The sequence below is a fragment of the Neomonachus schauinslandi genome, chromosome 5 (genome assembly GCF_002201575.2).
Source record: "Neomonachus schauinslandi chromosome 5, ASM220157v2, whole genome shotgun sequence".
NCBI classification, from domain to species: domain Eukaryota; kingdom Metazoa; phylum Chordata; class Mammalia; order Carnivora; family Phocidae; genus Neomonachus; species Neomonachus schauinslandi.
This window is the reverse complement of record NC_058407.1, coordinates 156,396,378-156,423,171: the sequence shown is the minus strand read 5'-3', so window position 1 is coordinate 156,423,171 and position 26,794 is coordinate 156,396,378. Positions and strand designations below refer to the sequence as shown.

The 26,794-nt window shown below is 42.8% G+C and overlaps 1 protein-coding gene across 1 annotated transcript in view; it reads right to left on the bottom strand.

The window, feature by feature from the left end:
• Window positions 1-1,429: 1,429 nt before the first annotated feature.
• LCMT1 (leucine carboxyl methyltransferase 1) overlaps window positions 1,430-26,794 on the bottom strand; it is a gene marked incomplete at its 5' end in the record, with an annotated part of 41,742 nt that continues 16,377 nt past the window's right edge. The window contains 7 exons of the mRNA XM_044915271.1: window positions 1,430-1,643; window positions 3,331-3,428; window positions 6,777-6,868; window positions 8,052-8,153; window positions 11,115-11,235; window positions 21,453-21,555; window positions 26,473-26,534. Coding sequence (XP_044771206.1) covers window positions 1,600-1,643; window positions 3,331-3,428; window positions 6,777-6,868; window positions 8,052-8,153; window positions 11,115-11,235; window positions 21,453-21,555; window positions 26,473-26,534 — 622 coding nt within the window. The remainder of the gene's footprint in view (window positions 1,644-3,330; window positions 3,429-6,776; window positions 6,869-8,051; window positions 8,154-11,114; window positions 11,236-21,452; window positions 21,556-26,472; window positions 26,535-26,794) is intronic.

Here is a 26,794-nt window from a genome sequence, read left to right as displayed (position 1 = left end):
AGGAAGCACTGGGCACGGAGAGGAGGAAAAAGTCCTGGGATCGAGCCCCACGTCGGGCTCCTTGCTCAGCGTGGAGTCTGCTTCTCCCTCTGCCTGCTCTGCCTGCCGCTCCCCCTGCCTGTGCTCTCTGACAAATAAATAAGTAAAATCTTTAAAAAAAAAAAATGAAAAGTATCAAAAAGCAATACTCACCTTTCCTACTAGTTATGTGCTAAAATTTTCTATTCTATAGTTTTCTAAAATAGTGGACAGGATCCACTAAATGGATTCACCATCCATCCACTAATGGCTTGGTCCCAAGAGTCCCCAGGACTCTTAGTGGTCCCCAGGAGTGTTAAAGACATACCAGTACCAGCCTGAGAGCTTCTCCTTGAACTTCTTAAGACTCAAAAGACCCCTGAAAAGGAAGTTACTTTTTCAAGGGGCGATTCGATGTTATTTCACACTGTATCAGTCAACCCCACCAACAGGCATGCTGTCCCACTCTCTAGAACACTGACCGGGGATTCTGCCTGGTGGGAGACGGGGCTGTCCTCTCTCTAGGAGAGCGGAGGGCCAGGGGGCTTCCTCACTGCCATCCTGCACACACAGGATCAGGTTCACGGCCCCAGCCAATAACCAGAAGGTTCGTCAGGGGTGGACGGGCCTTACATTTCTGAATCACAGGATAAGCGCCCTGGGCCCTACACATCTGTCTAACTCTGTTAGTATTCTGTAGCTGCTGTAACAGATCAGCACAGACCTTGTGGCTTAAAACACTAATATTCTCTTATAGTTCAAGAGGCCAGAAATCTGGAATCCATTTCACTGGGCTCAAGTTGTCAGTAATGCTGGTTCCCTCTGGAGGCTCCAAGAGTCTGTTCTCCTGCTCTTCCCAGCATCTGGTGGCCACCTACACAGTTGGTTTGGCCCTTTCCCTATCTCCAACATGTACTGCTCCACTCTGGGTCCATGAGCACACCTCCTTCTCCTCCCACCCTCCCGCCTCTCCTTGTAAGGACCCTGTGATTGCACTGGGCCCACCCAGATACTCCTGGGTAATCTCCCCATCTCAAGGTCCTTAGCTTAATCATACCTGCAGACCCCCTTCGCCGTATGAGGTAACACATTCAGAGGTTCGAGGGACAGGAGGGGACATTTTAGGGGCCATCATCCAGTCGGTTGCAATAAACAAGAAGGACTTAAGCAGGCAGATCCTGGCCAAGGCAGAGCCAGGAGCCGAGAAGAGCTCTCGCCTTGGGTGGAGGTGAACGCCCAGGTCAAGGTAACCCCCCACGTGGATGCTGGGGCCCGAGCTGAGGCTGACTCAGAGGGAGCAAGCCAAGGCTGGAGGAAGATCCAGGATCTTTGGTTTCAGCTGACATGGAGGTAAACAAGAGCCCACCCAGGGGAGCGAGGAACGGCGGAGGACCAACGCGTGGGCGATTGGCAACAACAGGTTTATTTCAACGAGAAGTCAACGGCCACAGAAGGTGATGTGACAGCCCTCGGTGCTGAGGCTTCTCAGGGTGTGGGATGAGGCTGGCGGGCCAGGTCTGGCCACCACCCAGGAAATGTAGCCTAGCAACTCTGGGAAGGTCAGTGGCTTCAGCTCCTGGCTCAGCACGGGCCTCCAACAGATTGGTAAGTGATTTCCTTCAAACCTGAGGGAAGGAAACACACAGACGCTGTTAAGAGACTCACACCGTAGAGCAGAGCAAGCAGACTAAGGTGGGAGAACAAGGCCCTACCGAACCCCAGGCCCACGGCCACCGGCTTGGGAACACAGGCCACACACCTCCTCACGCAGCTCTGCTCTATTGTGTGGCAAGAGGAGATCATCCACAAGGAAGCAAGGGGTTGGACGAGGCTGTGTTTATGGGGGTTTCGAAGGGATTCAGAAAGCACTGTCACAGCTTATGGGCTCTGCGGTTAACTCCAGAAGTCTACCCACTCAGCAATGAGCCCCGAGCAAATGCAGAGACGGGTGATCTTCACCTCACACGTACAGTACTGACATCACACAGCAGCCCCGACAGAAAAATGTTCCCGGTATTGTTACTTTATAAAAACTAGAACCAGCTTAATAGGATTACAAAAGAGCTACATTTCCAAAAGTGTGGCAAAGTTGAGTCAATCTGGACATAGTGTCATGACAGACGTTTTATAATGCCGTGAAAACTATGCTCACTGAGCGTTTCTCACAGCGAGGGGAAATGGCTGTTAGGATACTTAAGTGGAAAAGATCAGGACTCCAAGTACATAAGCGCAGAAATTCAATTCTGCTAAAAAGAAAACATAGCTAGAAAAAGAGTGGAAGGAAAAAGCTACCAGATCTTATCTCTGAGTGATGGGCACGCAGCTCATTTTTCTCTTCTTCACTGGACTTTTTAGAAGCTTCCAAAGTCTCTATTAAGGATGACGTTGTTTTTAAAATTGGGGGTGTGTGTGGGTAACAGTATAAAACCCCACTAATAAATTCTCTTAAATAAAAAGAAAAATTTAAAAGGATTTTGTGGGCTGAACTGCTGGGTAAATTTATAAACTACTGGATGGCTAAGCCCCAGGGGGATGATTAACAGCCTAACGTCAGCATGGAATGTTCGAGTGGGAGGCCGCCTTTGCTGTGTCATGTTCTGTGTTTTGTCTGGGCTCCTTGCCTAAGGCTGTATGTCATTGGACGAGTCTGCAGGACGCCGTCCACGGGACACCTGAATGGCGGCTACTCCAGTTACGGTCACACTGGGATCTCAAATAGTCTCCACGGGGCCGGAGAGATGCCCAAGGGAGGACCCCAGAGGAAGCAAGACCCACGTGGGGCAGCTGTAAAGGAGGAACTGGGTCAAGACCGAGGAAGCGAGTAACACTGAACAAGGATCCACGCTCCGCCACAGCCCTCCTCTGCCAGGCGAGGGGACTTCACCTTAATCACAGAAGGTAAGGGGAGAAATGTGACCCACAGCTGCATGGGTTTGCTGGAGACACACAGGATGATTTGCGTGCCTGACCTCTAGGAAACCTGGTTATAAGGTGATTCAAAAGACAAACATGGGTTACTTTTATTAAGATTACTGCTCTAAACTCTCAAGGTCTCTTCCCCTCCAACAGAGGAAACGCCCGAGGAGACCTCTAAAGGGCTGTGGGTTTCTTAGTGCTAGTACACGTGATTTACCTGAATGATTCACCTGGTCTCTGTGCTACAAAACCAGAGGATATAACAGCTCATTTTCTGCCTATTGCTCTTGGACACATGCGTCCGATACTCTAGTTCTTTCCAGGCACGCCTTATGGAGTTTGGAGACAAACAGATCCCCACTTCTAGGGCAAATCAACAAAAGTAAAATCACGTACCTAGTGCATGTCCTCCTTTGGTTGCCCAACAAAGGCAGTAATGCTGCATGAGCTGTTCGAGAAGCTCCATTTCATCCAGGAATTCAAGTGACTCTATTCTGTGGGGAGAACAAAAGTAGGACAATAACAAGCTCTACAATTAAAAATGAAGATGATGACCCAAAGTTTATGAATATGGAAAGATGTTCATATCATACTCAGAGGAAAGAAGAGGGTGCAATATAGTATGTATGGTGGGGTTCCATTTTATCTTTATTATAAAAATAATACCATAAATAAAGTCAAAAGACAAATGACAAACTAGAAAAAAACTTACAACACAAATGACAAAGGGTAGATTCCCTGCTCTGTAAAGAGTTGTTATATTTCATGAGAAAAACTTTTAAAACTCATTTAAAAGACAGGTAAAAGACATATTCATCGAAAAAGAAAAATAAGACGCTCTCAATCTCATTAAAATACGAGATACTTTTTCAACTATCAGATTGACAAAGATCAAAAAAAGGCTGATATGGACTTTAGCAAGGACATGGGGGAAAGGTGCTCTCCTGCATTACTAGTCAGATTACAAAATGGTATAACCTCTCTGCACGCAACTTGATCTCCTCTATCAATGTTGAAAATGCACATCCTTTTACTCAGCAATTCTGCCCTTAAGATTTTACCCTATGAGGGGTGCCTGGGTGGCTCAGTCGGTTAAGCATCTGCCTTCAGCTCAGGTCATGATCTCAGGGTCCTGGGATCGAGTCCCACGTCAGGCTCTCTGCTCAGTGGGGAGTCTGCTTCTCCCTCTTTCTTTGCCCCTCCCCTAGCTCGTGGTCTCTCTCTTGCTCTTTTTCTCTCTCAAATAAATATATTAAAAATTTTTTTAAAAAAGATTTTACCCTATGAGTACAAAGAGGTACATTCCAGAATATTCACTGCAGCATCATAGCATAAAACCTTAAACCAGAAGAGCTGGGTTAAATAAATTAAAGCACATTCATACAATAGGATAATATGCACCTATCTGAAAGAATGGAATAGGTCTATATGCCTTGACACAGAACAGCCTCTAATGCTTACCACAGAGTTCAAAACCTAAGTTGTGTAGTAAATAATGGGCAGGGCATACTATTATCTATGAAAGAAAAAGTGGGGGATATACACGTTTGTATATGCATAGCTCTCCTCTGGAAAATACAGAAGAAACTGGTAATGGTGCTTGTCTCTTGAAGGAATGTAGTAGATTGGTAGTGAGGGGAACAGGATTGAAGGATTGGTTTTTGTTTTTATTCTACATTACTTTATTCTGTCTGTTTTCTTTTATCATGTGCTGGTATGATTTCTTTTCAAAAAAGCATTAAAATGTAAGCTTTAAAACATACGCACACACAAAGAAATATGCAAAACATATAAAATAGCTTAAAAATTTTTTTCTGTTAAAATATGGGCACACTGGGGGAAATTTCAGGCATTTCCAAAAAGTATTAAGAAGAAAATTTAAAATGATCCATATGTCCACTATTCATAATAGTCATTGCTAACATTCAGGTATTGCCATTAGTCCAGGCTGGGGGTGGAGGGAGGGGCGTACATATGTGCATTTGCTACACACGTTTCTGTATTTGTGTTTTTGTTCCTGTCTTGGTAGGCAGGCCTAAGGGTCACATCTGAACTGAGAGTGACTATGCATAAGGTACTTGACTTGTCTCCCAACTCATCTTACCAGAAGACACACGAGGCAGATTTGCTTCTACAAAACACCAGCACCATAATGAAGGCTCCAGGATGTTTAGCACCAAGTTCAGCTCTTAGGAGACACTAGATTGTGAAGCCGTTCCCTAGAACATGAAACTCCAAGGCAGGCGTATCTTTTGGACCATTTTGATCTCTGTTGTACGCCTTGTGCTTAGGAAAGTACATGGTGCACAGTTGGCACTCGTATTTGTTAAATAAACAGGCTCGCCTTAGACTTCTTTTTTATACATAGTATCCAGCAGAAGCCCCGGGGCAAATGCAGACACAAACTACCAGGCATTCCCACACCTGGGAGGGCTGTTCGCGTGCAGCCTTGGGCAGACAGACCAAAGCCCTCCCACCTCATTCCCCTCCTCTGTCAGGGATACACAGCGCTGACTACACAAGGCCATGGCAACACAAGACAAATGACGGCCTAGGAAAAAGCTGCTCCCGTGACAGCTGCCACCAGTTACGGACTCACCCCTGGGCATCCAGAAGAGCTGCTAGAGCATTTCTACTTTAGATGCCTGACCAGGGCTATTCAAAACAGCACCTAGACATGTAGCAAAAGAAAACCAGCCTGTGGGAAAGGAAAATTCTAGAAGACTACAGAAAACATGGACCCGATCACATGGAGACATCTCTTTCACAAACCGTCAAAGCCTTGATGTAAACATTTGGAAAAAATAGTCATACTTCTAAAAAATTAATAGCAACTTCTGTGGAGAAGCAAGGCCTAAAATTCTTCTGATTATCTTGTAAGAGACCTATACCTGTAGGTCCCCAGAAGCAAGAGGAAACACAAACCAGGGAGTATAAAGTAACGATAAAACAAGAACTGAATTAAAGCTGGCACGAACACTGCCCAGAGATAAATGTGGTGTTGTTTATAACAGGGAAATTAAAGCACAACAAAATAAACAATAAGGCACAACATAAATGCCCAGCTCTATACGCTACTTTTTAATTACTATAAAATTATTATCACCAATTAATCCATCCACATAACAATATAAATACTATGCATCATTGAACAGGACACGGGAACCTTCTATATTTGGGTATATTTTGGTATGTGAAGAGAAATACAATCAATTGTTAAGTTTCTAAAAGAGGACGGTGATTTATAGACCAATGCATGTAGTATCAATCTACTAATTCAAAAACCAGAAACCTATATATCAATAAATATTCACCTTTATATACATATAGAAAAACGCACCTCAGCTTATTAACAGCAATTTATGAAGGTGCAGCTACAGAGTGCAAAACTATTTTCTATTTCAGGCACATCATACAGAGCTTGAAAATTGTTTTCAAACAATCTATTTTATAATGAGGGGAGAAGTCCGTTTAAAAATCTGCGAGCAGACTTTTCCCTGAAGCCCTTGGACAACATCATTCTCCTCCTCCTCCTCCAAAACACAGGGATTGTGCAAAATTTCCACTTGCAGAGGGTGCTCTGGGAGTGTTACAGGTGCAATTGCTTATTTTGACTAAAATAATCTGTGTTGGCATAAACCCTATCTCAGTGAGTGGCTAATGAGTTACTCTCAAGGTGCTATTAGTGCTTAGTCTGTATTAGCAGATTAACCTGTTTCAAAATAAATCTAGTTAGGGTTTGAGGGTTTGTTGTTGTTGTTGTTGTTGTTTTTACATTAAAGACAGTTATGACTTTAACTCATAATTGTTCACCGTGAGGCTAACTATTGGTGATCCCGCACCTGCTCACTTCAGCTTGAGGCAATCTGCTGTACAGTTCCATCATGTCGACTGCTGATGCCGTTTCCCACCCATTCGACAGGAGCCGTTGTTTCTAGAATGTGTGGTGGAGAGAAACAAAGAAGGTACAAGGCACTGGCATACAAATCCAAGACACTCTTTAAGCACATGAAAATTTCTCTTAGATGACTCCTCTTTCGGAAGCCTATCCTGGCCCCTATCTTCCTTCTTCTTATTTTCCAATTTTCTGCACCAAACATGCATTGCTATAATGGGAGAGAAGTCACTAAAGTATATATTAAAGAGAAATAAAGAAACTTCTCTAGGAGCAATAGTTTTTGAAAGCATTCGAGTGGTAATGTGACGAAGACATGTAAAATCTAACCTATTTAATGGAGGCAGAAAAAAAAGATATTTAGAAAAATCTATTAGATTCCGGTGGGGAGCATGGGTGGCGCAGTCGGTTAAGCGTCTGACCCTTGGTTTCAGCTCAGCTCGTGATCTCAGGGTTCTGGGATCAAGCCCCGAGTTGGGCTCCGTACTCAATGTGGAGTCTGCTTGAGAGTCTCTCTTCCCGCCTCCCGCCCCCTGCTCCTCCCACGCATGCTGTCTTTGTCTCTCTCTCAAATAAATAAATAAAGTCTTCAAAACAAGGTCTATAAGAGTCTAAGAAACTTCACTTGATCTTAAAACTTAAGGGGCATGTCAAGTACAAAGACTGGACCAATGTTTGGATCCTATTTCAAACACACCAACTATAGAGTATTTTTTTTTTTAAACAACTCGGGAGATCTGAACACACACTGCGTAGTGTGTGCTATGAAGGAGTTCTGATTGATTTGTGAGGTGTGGCCATGGTATTACCATGATCCCAGGGGGAATAAAGTCCTTACTGGTAGGAAATTCACACTGAAGCATTTACGGGCAGAACGATATACTGTCTGGGATTTGCCTTAAAATATTCCAGTGACAACACCAACAAAAACTGGGGATAAATAAAACAATATGGACAAAATGTGAATTACTGAAATGGGCTGATGGGCACACGCTATTCCTTTTACTATTCCCTCTATTTTCATGTTGTTTGAAAATCCGCATGATGAAAGTTTTAAATCCTAGTGTACAGGAAACGTCCATGTGTATTTTCCACACCAAGGGCTTGGACTTCCCTAGCCTGATGAATTAGCGGCCCCCGTGGAGCCCCAGCTTCTCAGATGTATGAAGGGAAGGTGCCCTTCCCTTGGGGGCTCAGGGCACCAGAGTCCTCACTCTCTGACCTGTGACTCTAACGACTTGCAGGTCTCCACTCCCGCCAGGTCACACTGTCGCCTCCGCAGGTTCTCGATCATGATCTGTCCAAACCGGTCATCCATGTTCACCTGGGAAGGGAAAGAGGAGGCTAGGCATGGCCACAAGGGTTTCTCTGTTTCTCGAATGTGCAAAATAAGACACTACCACTCTATTTCTAACCAGTCAAGGCTGATACCCAGGGCAGGTCATGGAGTCGGGTGCAGGCACAGTACGCAGGGCTGACAAGGGCATACACTGCGACAGCCCCCAGAGAAGGGCGGCTGGATGGGCTGTGCTCGGCCCGCTAGCACGCTGTTCTGTGGGTCTACTCGCGTGCGCACACAGGGGTGCGAGAATGTTTACGGCAACATTACACATAACAGGAAGGATCTGGGAAGAAGTTAAATGCCCATCATCTGCGGTCAAAGGAATTCTGGCATGGTCATTTAATGGAACATTGCATTGCCATGAAAACGGGAAAAGAAGAGGATATACATGTAGATACAGACACAGACACAGATACAGAATGATTTCTTAGGTAATAAACTTTTGAAAGGTAAGGTACAGAGGAATGTGTAGAATATGCTCCTATCTGCCTTTAAGAAAAAAAAAAACACAACTCTGTCTACATTTATATATGCCCAGAATAATTCTGGAATCTGGCCATGTCGCTTCCCACGTTAGAGGGCTAAAGTCCAGGGTAGGAGAGAGACTTGCCTTTCCCTGCCTATCCTTTTGTACTATTTGATTTTTTAAAAATTTTGCATGTGCTGTTACTTTTTGCATAAAGAACCATTTTAAACCAGTTTAAAAAACCATTAATGTGTATATACACACAAATGCCACAAGAGAGAACACAGTGTACATTATCCTAGCGTATGTGCTATTATCCTGTCACACGCAAGGTATCAAAACTTCATCGCTTTAGTATATAAAATGATGCCCAGAGTTCCTGTGACGACGTCACCAGACAAGACCCAGTATTACTCTCTTTTGGTGGATGTGTGAGGCTTGTGGGGTACCAAGGTCACACTGCCCCCTATTCCTTCAGGATCGAGGGGTGTCTGTGAATACACGCTCTGTTGTTTCATTGCCTGGGTGGATCCTGGCCTGACTCTCTCTAGCTGTGAGGCTGGGTGGCTGTGGGCAAGCTGCCTAATCCCTCTGTGCTTCGGTCCCCTTACTCGCAAAACCTGCGGGGCTATTGTGATAATCAAGTAAGTTAACACATGTAAAACTTATGGGATGTGCCTGCTAGTCAGCAAATTCTACAAAGTTGCTATCCTTCTTACATCAGTATTGACACGTTCATCATGTATATTTATGCAGTTTTTGTCATTTTAAACTACTGATCAGAAAACTATGGAAGGCATGGGAGTAATTAATACACGTGAGGATGCTGATAATTTTGTCTTTGTTAGAAAATTAAGTTAAATGTTTATTATTCACCAAGTGAGGATGGGAGGTGGGAATTGAGCCAGTTTAGGGACGGCTGTGGACAACGGAGTGAAACCTGGCTACTGTTACACCCATTCACCAGGACTGCAGACTGAGTCTGAGGAGTGCCCCCAATTAAGGAGAGGGAAGGAAGAAAACTCAACCAAGAACCACCTATACAAGAATCTGGCCTGGGGCATGGGGTGGCAAAAAGGTCAACCAGGTCTAGCCTTAGATCTGTCTGTAAGTATGTTGCAGTGGGTAAGGTCTTTACTGTTCTTGTCTGTAATAAAATTTAAAAGTAAAATGAGATAAAAAAATAAAGCAAAATCAATAAAAGCAAAATAAAAGAAGCAATAAAAATAGCTACCGTGTATTTAGTACTTGTCACATGCACACTGCTACACATCATCTCACAAGTTCCCATAATAATCCAGAGAAGTTATCCCTTTGAAAACAAGGACCTGGGGCTCAGAGAGATCCAAAGAACAGCTCATGCCTGCCTAACAGCCAGGAAATGCCATAAATACTTGTGTACAAATTAACTCACTTACTTCTCACTACAACTCTATGAAGTTGGGACTGTTATTATTCTCATTTTCTGGATAAGGAGACCGGCACAGAGAGGTTATGAAACTTGTCCAGGTCACACAGCTAAGCAGTCTACCTCCAGAGCACGGACTCCCAATCACCATGCAATTCTTCCTAAGGTCACACAGCCACAGATAAAAGCCAGGACCAGGATTCAGACCCAAGCTGAATAATTCCAAACCTCTAAAGCATAACCCTTTCCACTAGATCAGAAGAGAGGGGCGCCTAGGTGGCTCAGTTGGTTAAGCGACTGCCTTCGGCTCAGGTCATGATCCTGGAGTCCCGGGATCGAGTCCCGCATCGGGCTCCCTGCTCAGCAGGGAGTCTGCTTCTCCCTCTGACCCTCATGATCTCTCTATCTCATTCTCTCTTTCAAATAAATAAATAAAATCTTAAAAAAAATAAAAAAAATAGATCAGAAGAGAAAAACAGGCAGCCAGTGGTCCAAACTCAGTAATCTTAGAAATCAGGAAATTTTATCTTAAAATCCTGCATTGTAACTTCTCCTGAAAAACTGGGAGTTCTCAACTCTAGGCTCAGACACCTACATGGTAACAACTGGCTGGCACTGAGCAGGGGCCCCTCCCGTGAGATGGGACCTGGATGCTCCGGATCACCATAGTCCCCACCACTCCCGCCTGCCCTATACTAGCCAACTTCATCCATTTGCATCACCGGCCTGCCTCTGAAGGATTCTGAGTTTGCTACCCTCTATACCCACAGGACAGCCCAAATTCCCTCTACCAAGGTCTATGACTCTACAGTAAATACAACGATAAAAGAAGAACTCAAAAAACTTTTAAAGAGGCCAAATACAAGTTCCAAAAACTCTGGCTGTAAGTTCATAGGAAATCAAGAAATGAGGGATGTTGGGGATTGCTAGAATCAATGAAAAAGGAGGTATGTGAATGGCCAGAGGCAGAAGGAAAAGAGTAAGTGGGAATACGTACTGAGGTTGCTCGGAGAGTATTAAGCCACCACGGGCATATATGCAGAATGCAATGTCTCGTGCTCCCATTTACCTGTTCGTAGTTTATGAACATGGCAGTGTCAAAACTGCTGGCTGCCCACTTGAGAAGGTTGGCCGACTGCTCCGGAGTCATGTAAACCAGCACACATTCAGTTATCAGGAGTGTTGGCAATCTTAAGAGAAGAAAAAAAGGCACATACATATGTATTCATCAAACTGGGACTCTCTAGGGACGCCTGGGTGGCTCAGTCGGGTAAGAACCTGGCTCAGGTCATGATCTCGGGGTAGTGAGATCAAGCCCTGCATCAGGCTCCCCACGCAGTAGGGAGTGTGCTGGGGATTTCCCCCCTCCTTCTCCCTATGCTCCCCCCCTGCACATGCGCTCTCTCTCAAATAAATAAATAAATAAATGTCAAGTATACATAAAAAAAAATTGGAGCTCTCTAATGGCACACATGGGGCGGTACTGGCGGGGCAGGAAAACCCTGTTTTTCACAGCCCAGGAAAACAAGACGCACTGAACAAGCACATCAACAATCAATGTAGTAGTTTTAGACTGTAAAAAGTTTTAGACTGTAAAAAGGTGAGCAATGAGCAACGATTTGTCTGGCTTGTGAAACAGTGTTAAAGGCGTGTGGTAGTGTGTAAACACGGCTACAAATTCTCCCCTCCCCCCACCCCCTGCCCCCGCCCCCTCCCCAGATAGTCCAAGATGGTGGAGGGGTAGGAGACCTTAGTTTCATCTGATCCTAGGAATTCAGCTGGATAGCTATCAAATCATTCTGAACACCTGCAAACTCAACCAGAGATCTAAGGAAAGAATAGATGAAACTCTACAAATAGAAAAGCGACCATTTTCTGCAAGGTAGGAGGTGTGCAGAAGTGAATCCAAGGCGGTATATGGGAAGATAAACCATGGGGAGAGGGAGCCTCCATCAGCCGGCACTGGAAAGTGATAGAGTGGCGGAGCACAAAATCAGAACTTCTAGAAGTCTGCCCCTGTGAGTGACGCCCCTGCCTGAAAGGTGCTCAGGTGGTGAAGCAGGGCAGAATCCTAGGTGGGACAGTGTGACCTCAGGAGGTGCCAGAGTGTGGCAGAGCTCCCAGGCATCGGAGTGGGGAAGACGGCTGTAATCAGCAAGCTGAGGAGTGGGCTCTCAGCTTGGGGTTGCCATGAACTGTGAACCAAGGCATGGTCAGGTGACTGTTCTCGTACCAGGGACCCAGCAATTGGCAGAACCACCACAAACCCCTCTTCCTCCCCTGGGAGGAACGGCGCAGGTGCACACCGCAGGAGCTTGCAGGGTTTGGAGACTTGAAATGGGGTCATGTGCCTGAGACAGAAATGCTCGGTCACAGGCTGGATGAGCACGGAGTGTGGTCAGAGACGAGGGAGACAGGAGTGACTGACTGCTTTTCTCTGAGGGCTAACTGAGGAGTGAGGCCCTGAGCTTTGGGCTCCAGGGCCGGAGATTGGGAGGCCGCCATTTTCATTCTCATCCTCTAAAGCTGTGCAGAAAGCCTTCAGGGAACAAAAGCCACAGAGAGCAAACCGGAGCAGATTACTTAGCCTGTGATATAGAAGACAAAATGATGGAGCATAAAGAAGCTGAGAAAAAGAGAAAAACAACTACTGGATCACGAGAGGAGAATTTGAGAGATAAGTGATACCGTAAAGTGAAACAATATTAGAATAATTGGGATCTCAGAAGAAGAGGAAAGAGCGGGGGGCAGAAGGTATATTGGAGCAAATTATACCGAGAACTTCCCTAATCTAGGGAAGGAAACAGGCATCCAAGTCCAGAAGGCACAGAGAACCCCCACTCAAAATCAATAAAAATAGGTCGACAGCCCAACATATAATAGTGAAGCTTGCAAATCTCAGAGACAAAGAGAAAATCCTGAAAGCAGCTCAGGACAAGAGGTCCATAACGTACAAGGGTAAAAACATTAGACTGGCAACAGACCTATCCACAGAGACCTGGCAGGCCAGAAAGTACTGACATGATATATTCAGGGTGCTCAATGAGAAAAATATATAGCCAAGAATACTTTATCCAGCAAGGATGTCATTCAAAATAGAAGGAGAGAGGCGCCTGGGTGGCTCAGTTGGTTAAGCAACTGCTTCGGCTCAGGTCATGATCCCGGAGTCCTGGGATCGAGTCCCACATCGGGCTCCCTGCTCAGCAGGGAGTCTGCTTCTCCCTCTGACCCTCTTCCTTCTTGTGCTTTCTCTCATTCTCTCTCACTCAAATAAATAAATAAAATTAAAAAAAAAAATAGAAGGAGAGATAAAAAGCTTTCAGGACAAACAGAAATTTAAAGAATTTGTGATCACTAAACCAGCCCTGCAAGAAATATTAAAAGGGATCCTTTAAGTGAAGAGAGGGCCCAAAAGTAACATAGACCAGAAAGGAACAAAGACATTTTACAGAAACAGTGACTTTACAGATAATACAATGGCACTAAATTCATATCTTTCAATAGTTACTCTGAATGAAAATCGGCTAAATGCCCCAATCAAAAGACACAGGGTATCAGATTGGATAAAAAAGAAAGACCCATCAATATGCTGTCTGTAAGAGACTCATTTTAGACCCAGAGACACCTCTGGATTGAAAGTGAGGGGGTGGAAAACCATTTATCATGCTAATGGACATCAAGAGAAAGCTGGGATAGCAATCCCTATATCAGACCAATTAGATTTCAAACCAAAGACTGTAACAATAGATGAGGAAGGAAACTATATCATAATTAAAGGGTCTATCCAATTAAAAAGATCTAACAATTGTAAATATTTATGCCCCTAACATGGGAGCAGCCAATTATATAAACCAATTAATAACAAAATTAAAGAAACACATTGATAACAATACAATAATTGGAGGGAACTTTAACACCCCACTCACTGCAATGGACAGATCATCTAAGCAGAAGATCAACAAGGAAACAAGGGCTTTGAATGACACACTGGACCAGATGGACCTCATAGATATATTCAGAGCAACAGAATACACATTCTCCTCAAGTGCATATGGACCATTCTCCAGAAGAGATCACATACTGGGTCACAAATCAGGTCTCAACTGGTACCAAAAGACTGGGATCATTTCCTGCATATTTTCAGACCACAATGCTTTGAAACTGGAACTCGAGGAAATTTGGAAAGAACTCAAATACATGGAGGCTAAAGAGCATCCTACTAAAGAATGAATGGGTCAACCAGAAAATTAAAGACGAATTAAAATAATTCTTGGAAGGAAATGAAAATTAAAACACAACTGTTCAGAATCTTTGGGATGCAGCAAAGAGAGGGAAGTATATAGCAATACAAGCCTTTCTCAAGAAATAAGAAAGCTCTCAAATACACAACCTAACCTTACACCTAAAGGAGCTGGAAAAAGAACAGCAAATAGAGCCCATAATGAAGATTAGAGCAGAAATCAATGAAATAGAAACCAAAAGAACAGTAGAACAGATCAACGAAATTAGGAACTGGTTCTTTGAAAGAATTAATAAGATTGATAACCCCCTGGCCAGACTTACCAAAAAGAAAAGAGAAAGGACCCAAATAAGTAAAATCATGAATGAAAGAGGAGAGATCACAACCAACACCAAAGAAATACAAACAATTATAAGAACATATTATGAGCAACTATATGCCAACAAATTAGGCAATCTGGAAGAAATGGATGCATGCCTAGAGACGTATACACTACCAAAACGGAAACAGGAAGAAACAGAAAACCTGAACAGACCCATTACCAGCAAGGAAATTGAAGCAGTCATCAAAAATCTCCCAACAAACAAGAGCCCAGGGCCAGATGGCTTCCCAGGGGAATTCTACCAAACATTTAAAGAAGAATTAATACCTATTCTTCTGAAACTGTTTCAAAAACTAGAAATGGAAGGAAAACTTCCAAACTCTTTCTATGAGGCCAGCATTACGTTGATCCCAAAACCAGACAAAGACCCCATCAAAAAGGAGAATTACAGACCAATATCCCTATGAACGTGGATGCAAAAATTCTCACCAAAATACTAGCCAATAAGATCCAACAGTACATTAAAAGGATTATTCACAACCAAGTGGAATTTATTCCTGGGCTGCAAGGTTGATTCAACATCCACAAATCAATTGATGTGTTATACTACATAAATGAAGGAAAGTCAAGAACCATATGATCCTCTCAACAGATGCAGAAAAAGTGTTTGACAAAATACAGCATCCTCTCTTAATTAAAACTCTTCACAGTGCAGGAATAGAGGGAACATACCTCAAAATCATAAAAACCATATAGGAAAAGCCCACAGTGAGTATCATTCTCAGTGGGGAAAAATAGAGCTTTTCCCCTAAGGTCAGGAACACGGCAGGGAAGTCCACTCTCACCACTGCTGTTCAACATAGTACTAGAAGTCCTAACCTTAGCAATCAGACAACCAAAAGAAATAAAAGGTAGGGGTGCCTGGGTGGCTCAGTCGGTTAAGCATCTGCCTTCAGCTCAGGTGATGATCCCAGGGTCCTGGGATCAAGTCCCACATGAGACTCTCTGCTCAGTTGGGAGCCTGCTTCTCCCTCTGCCTGCCACTCTGCCTACTTGTGATCTCTCTGTCAAATAAATAAATAAAATCTTAATAAATAAATAAATAAATAAAAGGCATCCGAATCGGCAAAGAAGTCAAACTCTCACTCTTTGCAGATGACAAATTGTGGAAAGCCCAAAAGACTCCACCCCAAAATTGCTAGAACTCATACAGGAATTCAGCAAAGTGGCAGGATATAAAGTCAATGCACAGAAATCAGTTGCATTTCTATACACTAACAATGAGACAGAAGAAAGAGAAATTAAGGAGTCGATCCCATTTACAACCACACCCAAAACCATGATACCTACGAATAAACCTAACCAAAGAGATAAAGGATCTACTCCAAAAACTACAGAACACTTATGAAAGTTGAGGAAGACACAAAGAAATGGAAAAACGTTCCATGCTAATGGACTGGAGGAGCAAATATTGTGAAAATGTCTATGCTACCTAGAGCAATCTACACATTCACTGCAATCCCTATCAAAATACCATCCACTTTTTTCAAAGAAACAGAACAAATAATCCTAAAATTTGTATGGAACCAGAAAAGACCCCAAATAGCCAGAGGAATGTTGAAAAAGAAAAGCAAAGCTGGCGGCATCACAATTCCGGACTTCCAGCTCTATTACAAAGCCGTCGTCATCAAGACAGTATGGTACTGGCACAAAACAGACACACAGATCAATGGAACAGAATAGAGAGCCCAGAAATGGACCCTCAACTCTATGGTCAACTAATCTTCGACAAAGCAGGAAAGAATATCCAATGGAAAAAAGTCTCTTCAACAAATGGTGTTGGGAAAATTGGACAGCCACATGCAGAAGAATGAAATTGGACCATTTCCTTACACCATACACAAAAAAATACACTCAAAATGGACGAAAGACCTAAATGTGAGACAGGAATCCATCGAAATCCTAGAGGAGAACACAGGCAGCAAGCTCTGTGACCTCAGCCACAGCAACTTCTTGCTTAGACATGTCTCCAAAGCCAAGGGAAATAAAGGCAAAAATGAACTATTGGGACTTCAAGATAAAAGCTTTTGCACAGCAAAGGAAACAGTCGACAAAACCAAAAGACAACCTACAGAATGGGAGAAGATATTTGCAAATGTCTTATCAGATAAAGGGCTAGTATCCAAAATCTATACAGAACTTATCAAACTCAACACCCAAAGAATAATCCAATTAAGATATGGGCAGAAGAGGGCGCCTGGGTGGCTCAGTTGGTTAAGCGACTGCCTTCAGCTCAGGTCATGATCCTGGAGTCCCTGGATCGAGTCCCGCATCGGGCTCCCTGCTCGGCAGGGAGTCTGCTTCTCCCTCTCCCACTCCCTCTGCTTGTGTTCCCTCTCTCGCTGTGTCTTTCTCTGTTAAATAAATAAATAAAATCTTTAAAAAAAAAAAAAAAAAAAAGATATGGGCAGAAGACATGAACAGACATTTCTCCAAAGAAGACATACAAATGGCCAACAGATACATGAAAAACTGCTCCACATCACTTGGCATCAGGGAAATACAAATCAAAACCACACCGGTCCGAATGGCTAAAATTAACCACTGAGGAAATGAGAGATGTTGGCAAGGATGTGGAGAAAGGGGAACCCTCCTATACTGTTGGTGGGAATGCAAGCTGGTGCAGCCATTCTGGAAAACAGTATGGAGGTTCCTCAAAAAGATGAAAGTAGAGCTACCCTATGACCCAGCAATTGCACTACTAGGGATTTACCCCAAAGATACAAATATAGTGATCCAACAAAGGGGCACCTGCACCCCAATGTTTATAGCAGCAATGTCCACAATAGCCAAACTGTGGAAAGAGCCCAGATGTGCATCGACAGATGAATGGATAAAGGAGATGTGATGTGTGTGTGTGTATATATATATATATACACAGTCAGTGTGTATAGTTACACATCAGAAACTGACAGATACAATGCAGAAATAGTGATACTCATTTAACCAAATCTAATTCTCATATAAATCTTTATCATCAAGAATTGACAACAACAAGAACAATCTTCAGGAAATTACATTTGTTAGTAAGCACTCTGATTGGTAAGACCTGAAGTAATGAACAAATTATGAAATATGAAAAGCAATAAACTCCTAGAGAAATCTCCAAAAGCCTTAATTCTTCAAAGGGAACACAGACAGCCCCAAATTATATGAGCTCTGCTGGTTTATTCCTGGTTCTTTTACTGCTCCTTCTCTGACTCCTTCACTGTATCCTCTTTCTTTCTCTGCCCCTAAATATCACTGTCCCTCATGGCTAGTTGCTATTTTTCTCACAAAGCAAGTGGGTTACTTTAAAAAAAAAATTTTTTTTTAAGATTTACTTATCTTAGAGAGAGTATGTGTGCACGTGGGATGGGGGAGGGGCAGAGGGAGAGAGAGCATCTCAAGTAGGCTCCCCGCTGAGCGCAGAGCCTGCCACGGGGCTCAATCCCATGACCCTGAGATCATGACCTGAGCTGAAATCAAAAGTCAGGCGCTCAACTGACTGAGCCACCCAGGCACACTGCAAGTAGGTTGTTTCTGTCCATGTTTATTGGCGAGGGATCTCAAAACAAATAAATTGTCTGAACTCGAATACCCAGGAAAGTAGTTGAAAAGAACATGGTGCATGTTACCATCAGAATGTACAGCTGGGCTCAGGGCCTGGATTCACAATCACTAGAGAGAAAGGCTCCCCACCAGTAAGTGCCGGCTCTGACCTGATCATATAGCACCAACTATCCACCGTTACTGTTCATCTGGATTTCCTTTTTTTTTTTGACAATGAAATGGTATATAACTCAAGTTATTTAAAAATAGATATCCAAATGCTCTCTGGACCCAACTGGAACATGGTATAAAGAAACTGAGGGCACTAAATCCAGAGGAAAGTCAATGAAGTCCGAGTTGCAAACAAAGTTGAAAATCAGAAAGAATAATTGTTTTAAAATTAGCAATAACCTAAGTTTTAAAACCCCAGATTATATCAACATAAATTATTAGAAAAAGTAAATGAGTGGGGAAAAAGTTCCAAAACCTCAATTAATAGGTTGATTATTAGAGAACTACAGCTCCCAAAACATTTTTAATGCAAAAGGTGCCCAATTTTACTTAAGACAGTGGGGAAGCCAGGTGAAGAAGGCTATGTGGGAATTTTTTGTACAATTTTTGCAACTTTGTTGTAGATTCGAATTATTTGAAAATGTAAAGTTAAACATCTGTCAGTGTAGTTTTAAGAAGTAGCCATTGGCAATATTAAAAATCGGATTAATACTTTTCAAAATATAAGTGAAAGCAAAGCAAAGCAAAGACAGTAGTAAAGGAAAATGCAGAGCACAAATGAAGCCCCATAGAATTATATGTATAATTCTAATACTTGTTCTAGCCACTGCTCTTCATCCATTTTGTAGATGTCCAAAAGCGAGACAAACTTCCCTATCAAGAGCTAGCCTGATTTATAACTGATTATTTCCCTGATCTTTCAGCAGATTTGCTCCAACAGCGGGTTACTATGGTGACCATAGTAATCTAAAGGAGACTGTAGTCTATGTGCCAATTTCTGTTCAACTGCTTTCACAGCATACTTAATCTTCAGGACCATCTTGTGAAGTAGTTTTTACTTGTGTAGTTGTGAAGAAACTGAGGCTCAAAGAGGCTTCTGGAGGGGGTTTGTTTATTTAAGAAAAAAACTGCCCCATGGGGCGCCTGGGTGGTTCAGTCATTAAGCATCTGCCTTCGGCTCAGGTCATGATCTCAGGGTCCTGGCATCGAGCCCCACATCGGGCTCCCTGCCAGGAAGCCTGCTTCTCCTCTCGCTCTCCCCCTGCTTGTGTTCCCTCTCTCACTGTGTCTCTCTCTGTCAAATAAAAAAATAAAATCTTTAAGAAAAAAAAAAAAAAAGAAAAAAACTGCCCCTATTAAATAACTTGTAAGCAGGAGAGGTCGCTTGGAATCCAGGATAAGATTCCAACACTCGGGCTCTCCTCAGTCTGAGAGGGCTCCAGGCTTACCAGCGTCACCTTGAGGCAATCTACTGACCACTCACTAACCTGCCCCCAAGAAAATCAGTGGTGTCCTTGAACGTCGAAACTTCCCTTCTGCTGAAAGAAGAACCCCCTACACGCTATGATCTGGGAACCATCTAAAGGGTTCCCCAAAGGAAAAAAGAGGCATATTCCGTACAGTGCATTGACCTTGCTCTCTGAACACTCAGTGAGACACACAAAGAGTTAGAAAATAAGTACTGGGTCAGTAAGCACCATCCCTGACATCTGCAAAGGTGGACATACAAATCCCAACGATGATAACCTGGTTTATGATTCTAGGCTAAACACGTAAACAAGAACTTCAAAGTGCAGAGGGGACAGCCATCATCACTTTAACAAAAGATGTATCCGGAAGGTCAAGCTTCAACTCCCTACACTTCCTGCCCTGCATCGCCCAAAGCTCACCTGTATTTGCACCTGTCCTCACCCTCTTCCTCTCCTCTCAGAAGAACGACAGCTTTCCCTTCCCTCCAAGGCTCTTAGCCTCTGTGGGCTCTAAGGCCTCTTCTCTACCAGGGATTTCCCTACTAGGTACTCTCTTTAATCACTGGCCACTGATTCTTTGCCTTCAATTTATTTTTAAAGTAACTTTCTGTTTTCCCCACCTTCCCCTCAAGCCTCTCTCTTGAGTTACTCATCCCAAATATTGTTGAAAGTGTCATCTTCACTGACAGTAAGCTGTGTAAACATGTCTTTATCTCCCACTACTGTTAAATTCCAATCTAATTTTGACCAGCATCAGTGTGCTAAAACCACACATCTCACTCCCTTCCACTGCTCCCCAAAGGCACCTGCTCCCAAGAATTTGGTGTGAACCCTTCTGGTCCATTTCTAAAATACTTCTGTGATACATAGGTATAATCATGGAAGTACTGTATTTTGAGGGTTTGATTTTACACATTTGGTATCACACTATGCATATTATTCTGCAACTTGATTTTTTTTTTTACGCAACATTACCCTTTTGAGCTCTCTCCATGCTGATCTAGGTCATGCATTTTACATGCTGCTCACTCATTCTTCTCCTGATGGACATTTAGAATGTTTCCAATTTTCTGCTACTAAAAACAGTGCCTATAATGAACATCCTCCTTGTACAGGCACACAGACTTTCTCGGAGTGCACACATCCAAAAGTGGAACGAAATACTAAATCACATGGTACACATGCTTGCAATTTTAGTAGATACTTCCAGATTGTTCCTCATAATTCACCTGCACCAGTGGCGCAGACCATTCTCATTCTCACATAACCTTGCCGACACTTGATAATGTCAGACTTTCACATTTTTGCCAACTTGGTTGGAGTAAAATAGAGTTCCATCTCATCACCACTGAGGTTCAATACCTTTTTCATATGATATCCAATTTCTTCTTTGAGCTACCTTGTCATCTCTCTTTTGCCTGTTTTCATATGGGACTTACTTTTTTTTTTAAGAGTAGCTTACCTTTATTCTGCATACTAATCCTTTATATATCGCAATTATACATTTCTATGCATATAATTATCTTCTCTCAAACTTTATGATATTAGGCCTCAGTATGTTACAAAAGCAATACATGTGATTCTGATGTGAAAACAAGCTTGAGAAACTTTGCCTCTAAAAATGCTTCAGAACACCACTCTCAGTAGCAATGAAACGATAAACATTTCAGAATAAAAAATGGGACACAGGTATAAACACTGCAATTTTAACTGGCCTTATTTCATATTAGCAAGAAGTTACAAATGCAGAAGAGGTTAAAAAAAAAATCTCACTGTGGATTCATGTTACATTTCTTTAGTTTCTCTTCCAGTTCAGGTAAATCTCGGAGATCTGCCCCAATAATGGCGTATCTCTTTGAATCCAACAGGTGTCCATCTGCAAATCCAAGAAGAGATTATCATTTCAACTGAAATTAACCAAGAGATTATAATTTCAATGGGTATGGTTCTTTCAAAATTAAAGTAAACTTATTGTTTTTCTCCATTATAAAAATACATGCTCCATTGTGGGGGGAAAAAAAAAGTCAGGAATGAAGAGGGGAGAAATGAACTAAAATCATACCTTCCAGAGATAACTATTAGTATTTGAGTGTAGAACATCCCGGTCCTTTTTCTATGTGCTCAAACTCATATATACAAAATAAACACATTCTCACACAAACATACACACACACCTCACACAGAAAAAAGCAAACAGGGCCAATTCTTTCAGAAACTGCTTTTCCTATTTAACAGTAATATCAATGACATCATTCGCTCTAATGATTTCCTAGAATTCCGTGAGTGGATAAAACAACTTACTCAACCAATCTCTCACTATCAGGCATGTGGTATTTCCAAGTTTTCTCCATCTGAAGCACTGCAATGAACATCTTTATATAGACATCATGAAGCACCTGTCAAGTAGGTCTCTCTGAGTGGAATTAGGAGGTCAAAGGGTAAGCCTATGTAAATAATGGTACTGATTGGCTGGCTGCTCTCTAAATGTTTTGCCAATCTGTGAGATACTGTGTTTGAAGGAAAATTGTCTTTATACTAAAGTATTTACAAATAAGATGATAACATTTGCTTTAAAATACTCCAGCAGAGATTGGATGGAATGGTTTTTATACTGGTTCTCAAGCTTTGGCAGCCATCAGAATCACCTGGAGGACTTGTTAAAACACAGACTGATGGGCTCCACTCCCTGAGTTTCTGATTCAGCAGATCTTTCAAAAGTAGAAATTTTTTCAAATTCTTTTAAAAGTTAGAAACCTGTATTTCTAATAAGTGCTTAGGCCGTGTTGATGCCCCTAGTTTAGGACTAACTTTTAGAACCACTGGTACAGATGAAGTTGGTCATAGTTAAAGTTAGATGTTGGGCACGTGGAGGTTCACTGATTTATTTTCATGTATACCTAAAAATGTTGTCAATTAAAAGTTTAAAAAATGGATTGTAATTTATTTATTTATTTAATTTTTTAAAAGATTTTGTTTATTTATTTGACAGAGAGAGACACAGCGAGAGAGAGACACAAGCAGGGGGAGTGGGAGAGGGAGAAGCAGGCTTTCCGTGGAGCAGGGAGCCCGATGTGGGGCTCGATCCCAGGACTCTGGGATCACAACCTGAGCCAAAGGCAGACGCCTAACGACTGAGCCACCCAGGTGCCCCAAAAATGGATTGTAATTTTTAAAAAAAGGAAACTGCTTGGTTGTTTACCCGAAGCATTGCTTGCTCAGCTTCCTCAAGGGTACAAACCATGGAAGGAACTGGAACATCCAACAGCCATTCTATATCATTGCTAATAGCTCAGGTTCTCTCAGCTCTGAGAGGTCACAGTAGAAAAAGGGAAAGAGACTAAACCACAGTGTCTGAAAACTCTCATGATGCTGATAACCCAATTCAGCTGACTCAAATACACTGGGCCACACACCATAAGCTAAAAGATGTACCTCCTAGGCACCTGCTAGATTTCAGGCAAGCAGGGAAACCCGAAGTCGGAGCCCCAGGTGCCACAATGCCCAAGTCAGAAAAGGAATATAAAGACTATGAAGGCACTTGTCTGCCCTGTTATGAGATCAAATAATAAATATCTGTGCACCTTCTTGCAAATAGTGAACATGTTACTAAAAAGTGTGCTTGGAGTGAGTTATTCCATCCCTGATTAAAAAAAAAAAAAAGAGATGTACTACAAAAACACCAACACATTCGTTCATTTGACCATTCAGGTGTGTATTTATTTAACCAACAATCTCGGCGTGCCAGGCACTGTTCTAGGTGCTGGGGACACAGTGATGAACAAGAGACAGGTCACTGCCTCTCATAAGGCTTACCCCCCCAGAGGAGGGAGAGAGACAATGAATCATTAAAGAAAGGAAGAATTAAGAGAATATCAGAGTATTAGGTGCTAAGAAGCAAATAAAAGGTGATTAAAAAAAAAAAGAGTAGAAGGGACAGGGTTCAGTCTTTCACCTGGTGGTCATGGAGGGGTTCTCAGAGGAGGCAGTAGCTAAGCTGAGACAGAGGTGATCAGAAGGAGCCTGGTAGGCAAAATTAGGGGAAAAGAGTTCCATGGTAGAAGGAAGTGGAAGATCCGAAGGTGACAGGCAACAGCAGGACAGTGTGGCCAGATCAGAGTTACTGTAGTCAAAAGTAAAATCAGGAGGCAGACAGAGGAATGCTTAACCGTGTGGATCCCAACCAGCGGGAAGATTTAAGCAGGGGAGTAAGAGAACCTGATTTACTCCTTCTGACTTACTTTTCACTGGGTGCCCATTTATATACTTTGAATTTTCCTCCCCGTGCATAGTTCAGCTTAAAAAAAGTGTCAATTCAAAGATGCGTCTTTTTTTCCACTTTAACATTCCTGAAATCAGGATGCATTGAACAGTCAAGAACACACCCATTAATTTGCCAGCAAGTTGTCTTTCCTAACGATAAAGAAATAGCAGTGAATCTTACAATCACAGCCTCATATGTTTGATGGAGGGTAATGTTTCAATGAAATTTGTGCCACTTTTATGATCACCTATCACTTTTGTCAGGCCTTCACTCACATTTGTATTTCCCTTGTTTTATTCGAATTCTCCTTCCTCGGTATGCCCGCAAGATCAAAAACTAAAAGCACAGGACCAGAAAATGTGTGTACATGAGACACAAACACAGAGTTCAAAAGCAAGCAAACAACTAACAAAAAAATCAGCCCAAAAAAAGATGATGAGGGACTTTTATCAAAGAATGTATCTTTATGTTCTAAAGGATTCCTAGCAATTGAGGAGAAAATGAAACGATACCATGGACACATTCCCGATGGACATTTACAAGGAAATCCTGCAGGCCAAAAAAGGAAGGAAGATACTCCATCTCAGGAGCAGTTTCAAAGTTAATTTAAAAATTTTAAATTAATAGGTTTGGAAGATAAGCAGAAATTTTTGTTTTAATGGTAACAGCCACTGTCAGTGAGGCTGTAGGGAAAGAGAATCCTCGTCTACTCTCGTGAAAATACAATTTACTAAAGAGGGTCTCGAAGAACAGTTTGGCAGTAGCTATTAGAATTCATAAAGGACAATCCCTTGAACCAGCAATTCCTGCAAATATGCACGTGTACCTGTGCTTTCTACAACACTGTTTAATAGAAAACCATAAAAAACTCAGCTATGAAAAGGACCGTCAGTACCGAATACATTAAGTAAAATGGAATTTCCATGCCAAGGAGAACTAGAAAGCCATCAGAAATGATGAGGCAGACCTATATATGATGACACGAAGACAGCCACGAATCACTAACGACGCAGAGAGAGCGAGTTACAAAACAGGATGTGTAAATTACTCACTTTATTAAATTTACACATAGATCTTATTTATTTTGAGAACTATAGATTCACTCATTCAACATACATATTGAACTACAACCTCTGTATTTATTCAATGTGTATATACATTCTTTCAACAAAAATTTATCGAACCTTCTAGGTGCCAGCACTGGATTCTATTTATGTGTGTGTTTTCTCATGTGTGATATTGATCCGTCTCTAGGTGCATTGTTCATCCACAGGAGAAAACACTCTGAACACTGGTTATTTATTTTTTTTAAAGATTTTATTTATTTATTTGAGAGAGAGAATGAGATAGAGAGAGCATGAGAGGGGGGAGGGTCAGAGGGAGAAGCAGACTCCCTGCTGAGCAGGGAGCCCGATGCGGGACTCGATACCGGGACTCCAGGATCATGACCTGAACCGAAGGCAGTCGATTAACCAACTGAGCCACCCAGGCGCCCCAACACTGGTTATCTTGATGGGGGGAGAGATTGTGGAGGGTCTTTACTTTCTACTTCATACATTTGTGTACTGATGGATCAAAGGTGATGCAAAGTGTTAGCTCTTCCATTACAGGTAATCATTCTGACACAAGTACTCACCAAATACACAGAAAACTGTGATAGCTACAGTGTGGAGAAATCAGCTAGGCCAGCACATGGCAAAGCTGCACACATTCTACTTATAATTTGTAGGAGGAAACAAAGGATGGGGGAGATGTTCTTTCCTGGAGGAGTTTCTTCACGAGGAGCATGACTATGGCACTGTGGTTGCACAGAGGCCTGTCTAGTTGTCTGATGTTTCCTGTGGGATCTGTGTCCACCATCCAAGAAGGCCATCTTTCTGAGAAGGTCTTCTGACCTGAATTATTAATAAGTCCCTTGAACTACTCTGCCAGACAGACAGAAAACGATGGAACATTCTGGAAGAGGTTTCCCTTGGTTCGAAAGGCTTAGAAGTGAGCAGAGCGTTGCTGCAAACACTCATAATTAAAACGTGAGGGGGGAAAACCCGAGCACAGGGGCCAAGGAGGTGACCTAATAGGTGGAGCAGGTCAGGTACCCACAGCGGGGAGCAGCGGGGGCAGGACTGCAGGGTGACAGCCCCCCTCCACGAGGCAGCCATGTAGGAGGGAGGGTCTGATGCTGCCGGACTGGATGTTCCCGAGGAAAGCTGGAAATGGAGATTCTCCGGAAAAAATCTATTTTTGCACCATTTGCAAATCACTGAAACACATTTTGTAAAAGACTTTAGAACGGGGACCTATGGACATCTGCTTTAAATTCCTCCATGGTAAATGTGATGTGGTGTAAATGTATCCGCAGAAGTACCCGCTGTGTGACGTCATGGGCGCGCGCGCGCGCACACACACACACACACACACACACATTCTGACACGCGCGCACACACACACACCCCATATTTCAAAAGAAAAGGGGAAAAAAAGCAAAGAGAGTTCTATAGTCCGTACTGCACCACGTAGGTTAAGGGTACTTGCCATTTTGAAGTGGGTCCTCTGAATGTAATTCTATAATGGGTTGTGATAAGAAAGGCTTGACTCTGTGGGGAGATGGGAAAGGGAGAGAAATGAGTCCAGGAGCTCAGTTTCAGCAAAACTGCAAACACCCACTCCAGAAGCGGCAACTACATCCTGCTCCTGTTCAAAGCAAGGGCCACTCAGTGCACAGGGCCTTCTGCTTCATGACATCTGGGCCTCGGCACACGCACTCACACTTCAGTGGATCGGGGCTCAGGCGAGTTCACTAAGCAGGACACTCCGAATCGGATGTCCAGTCACAGTCTGATCATAAATACTGAAG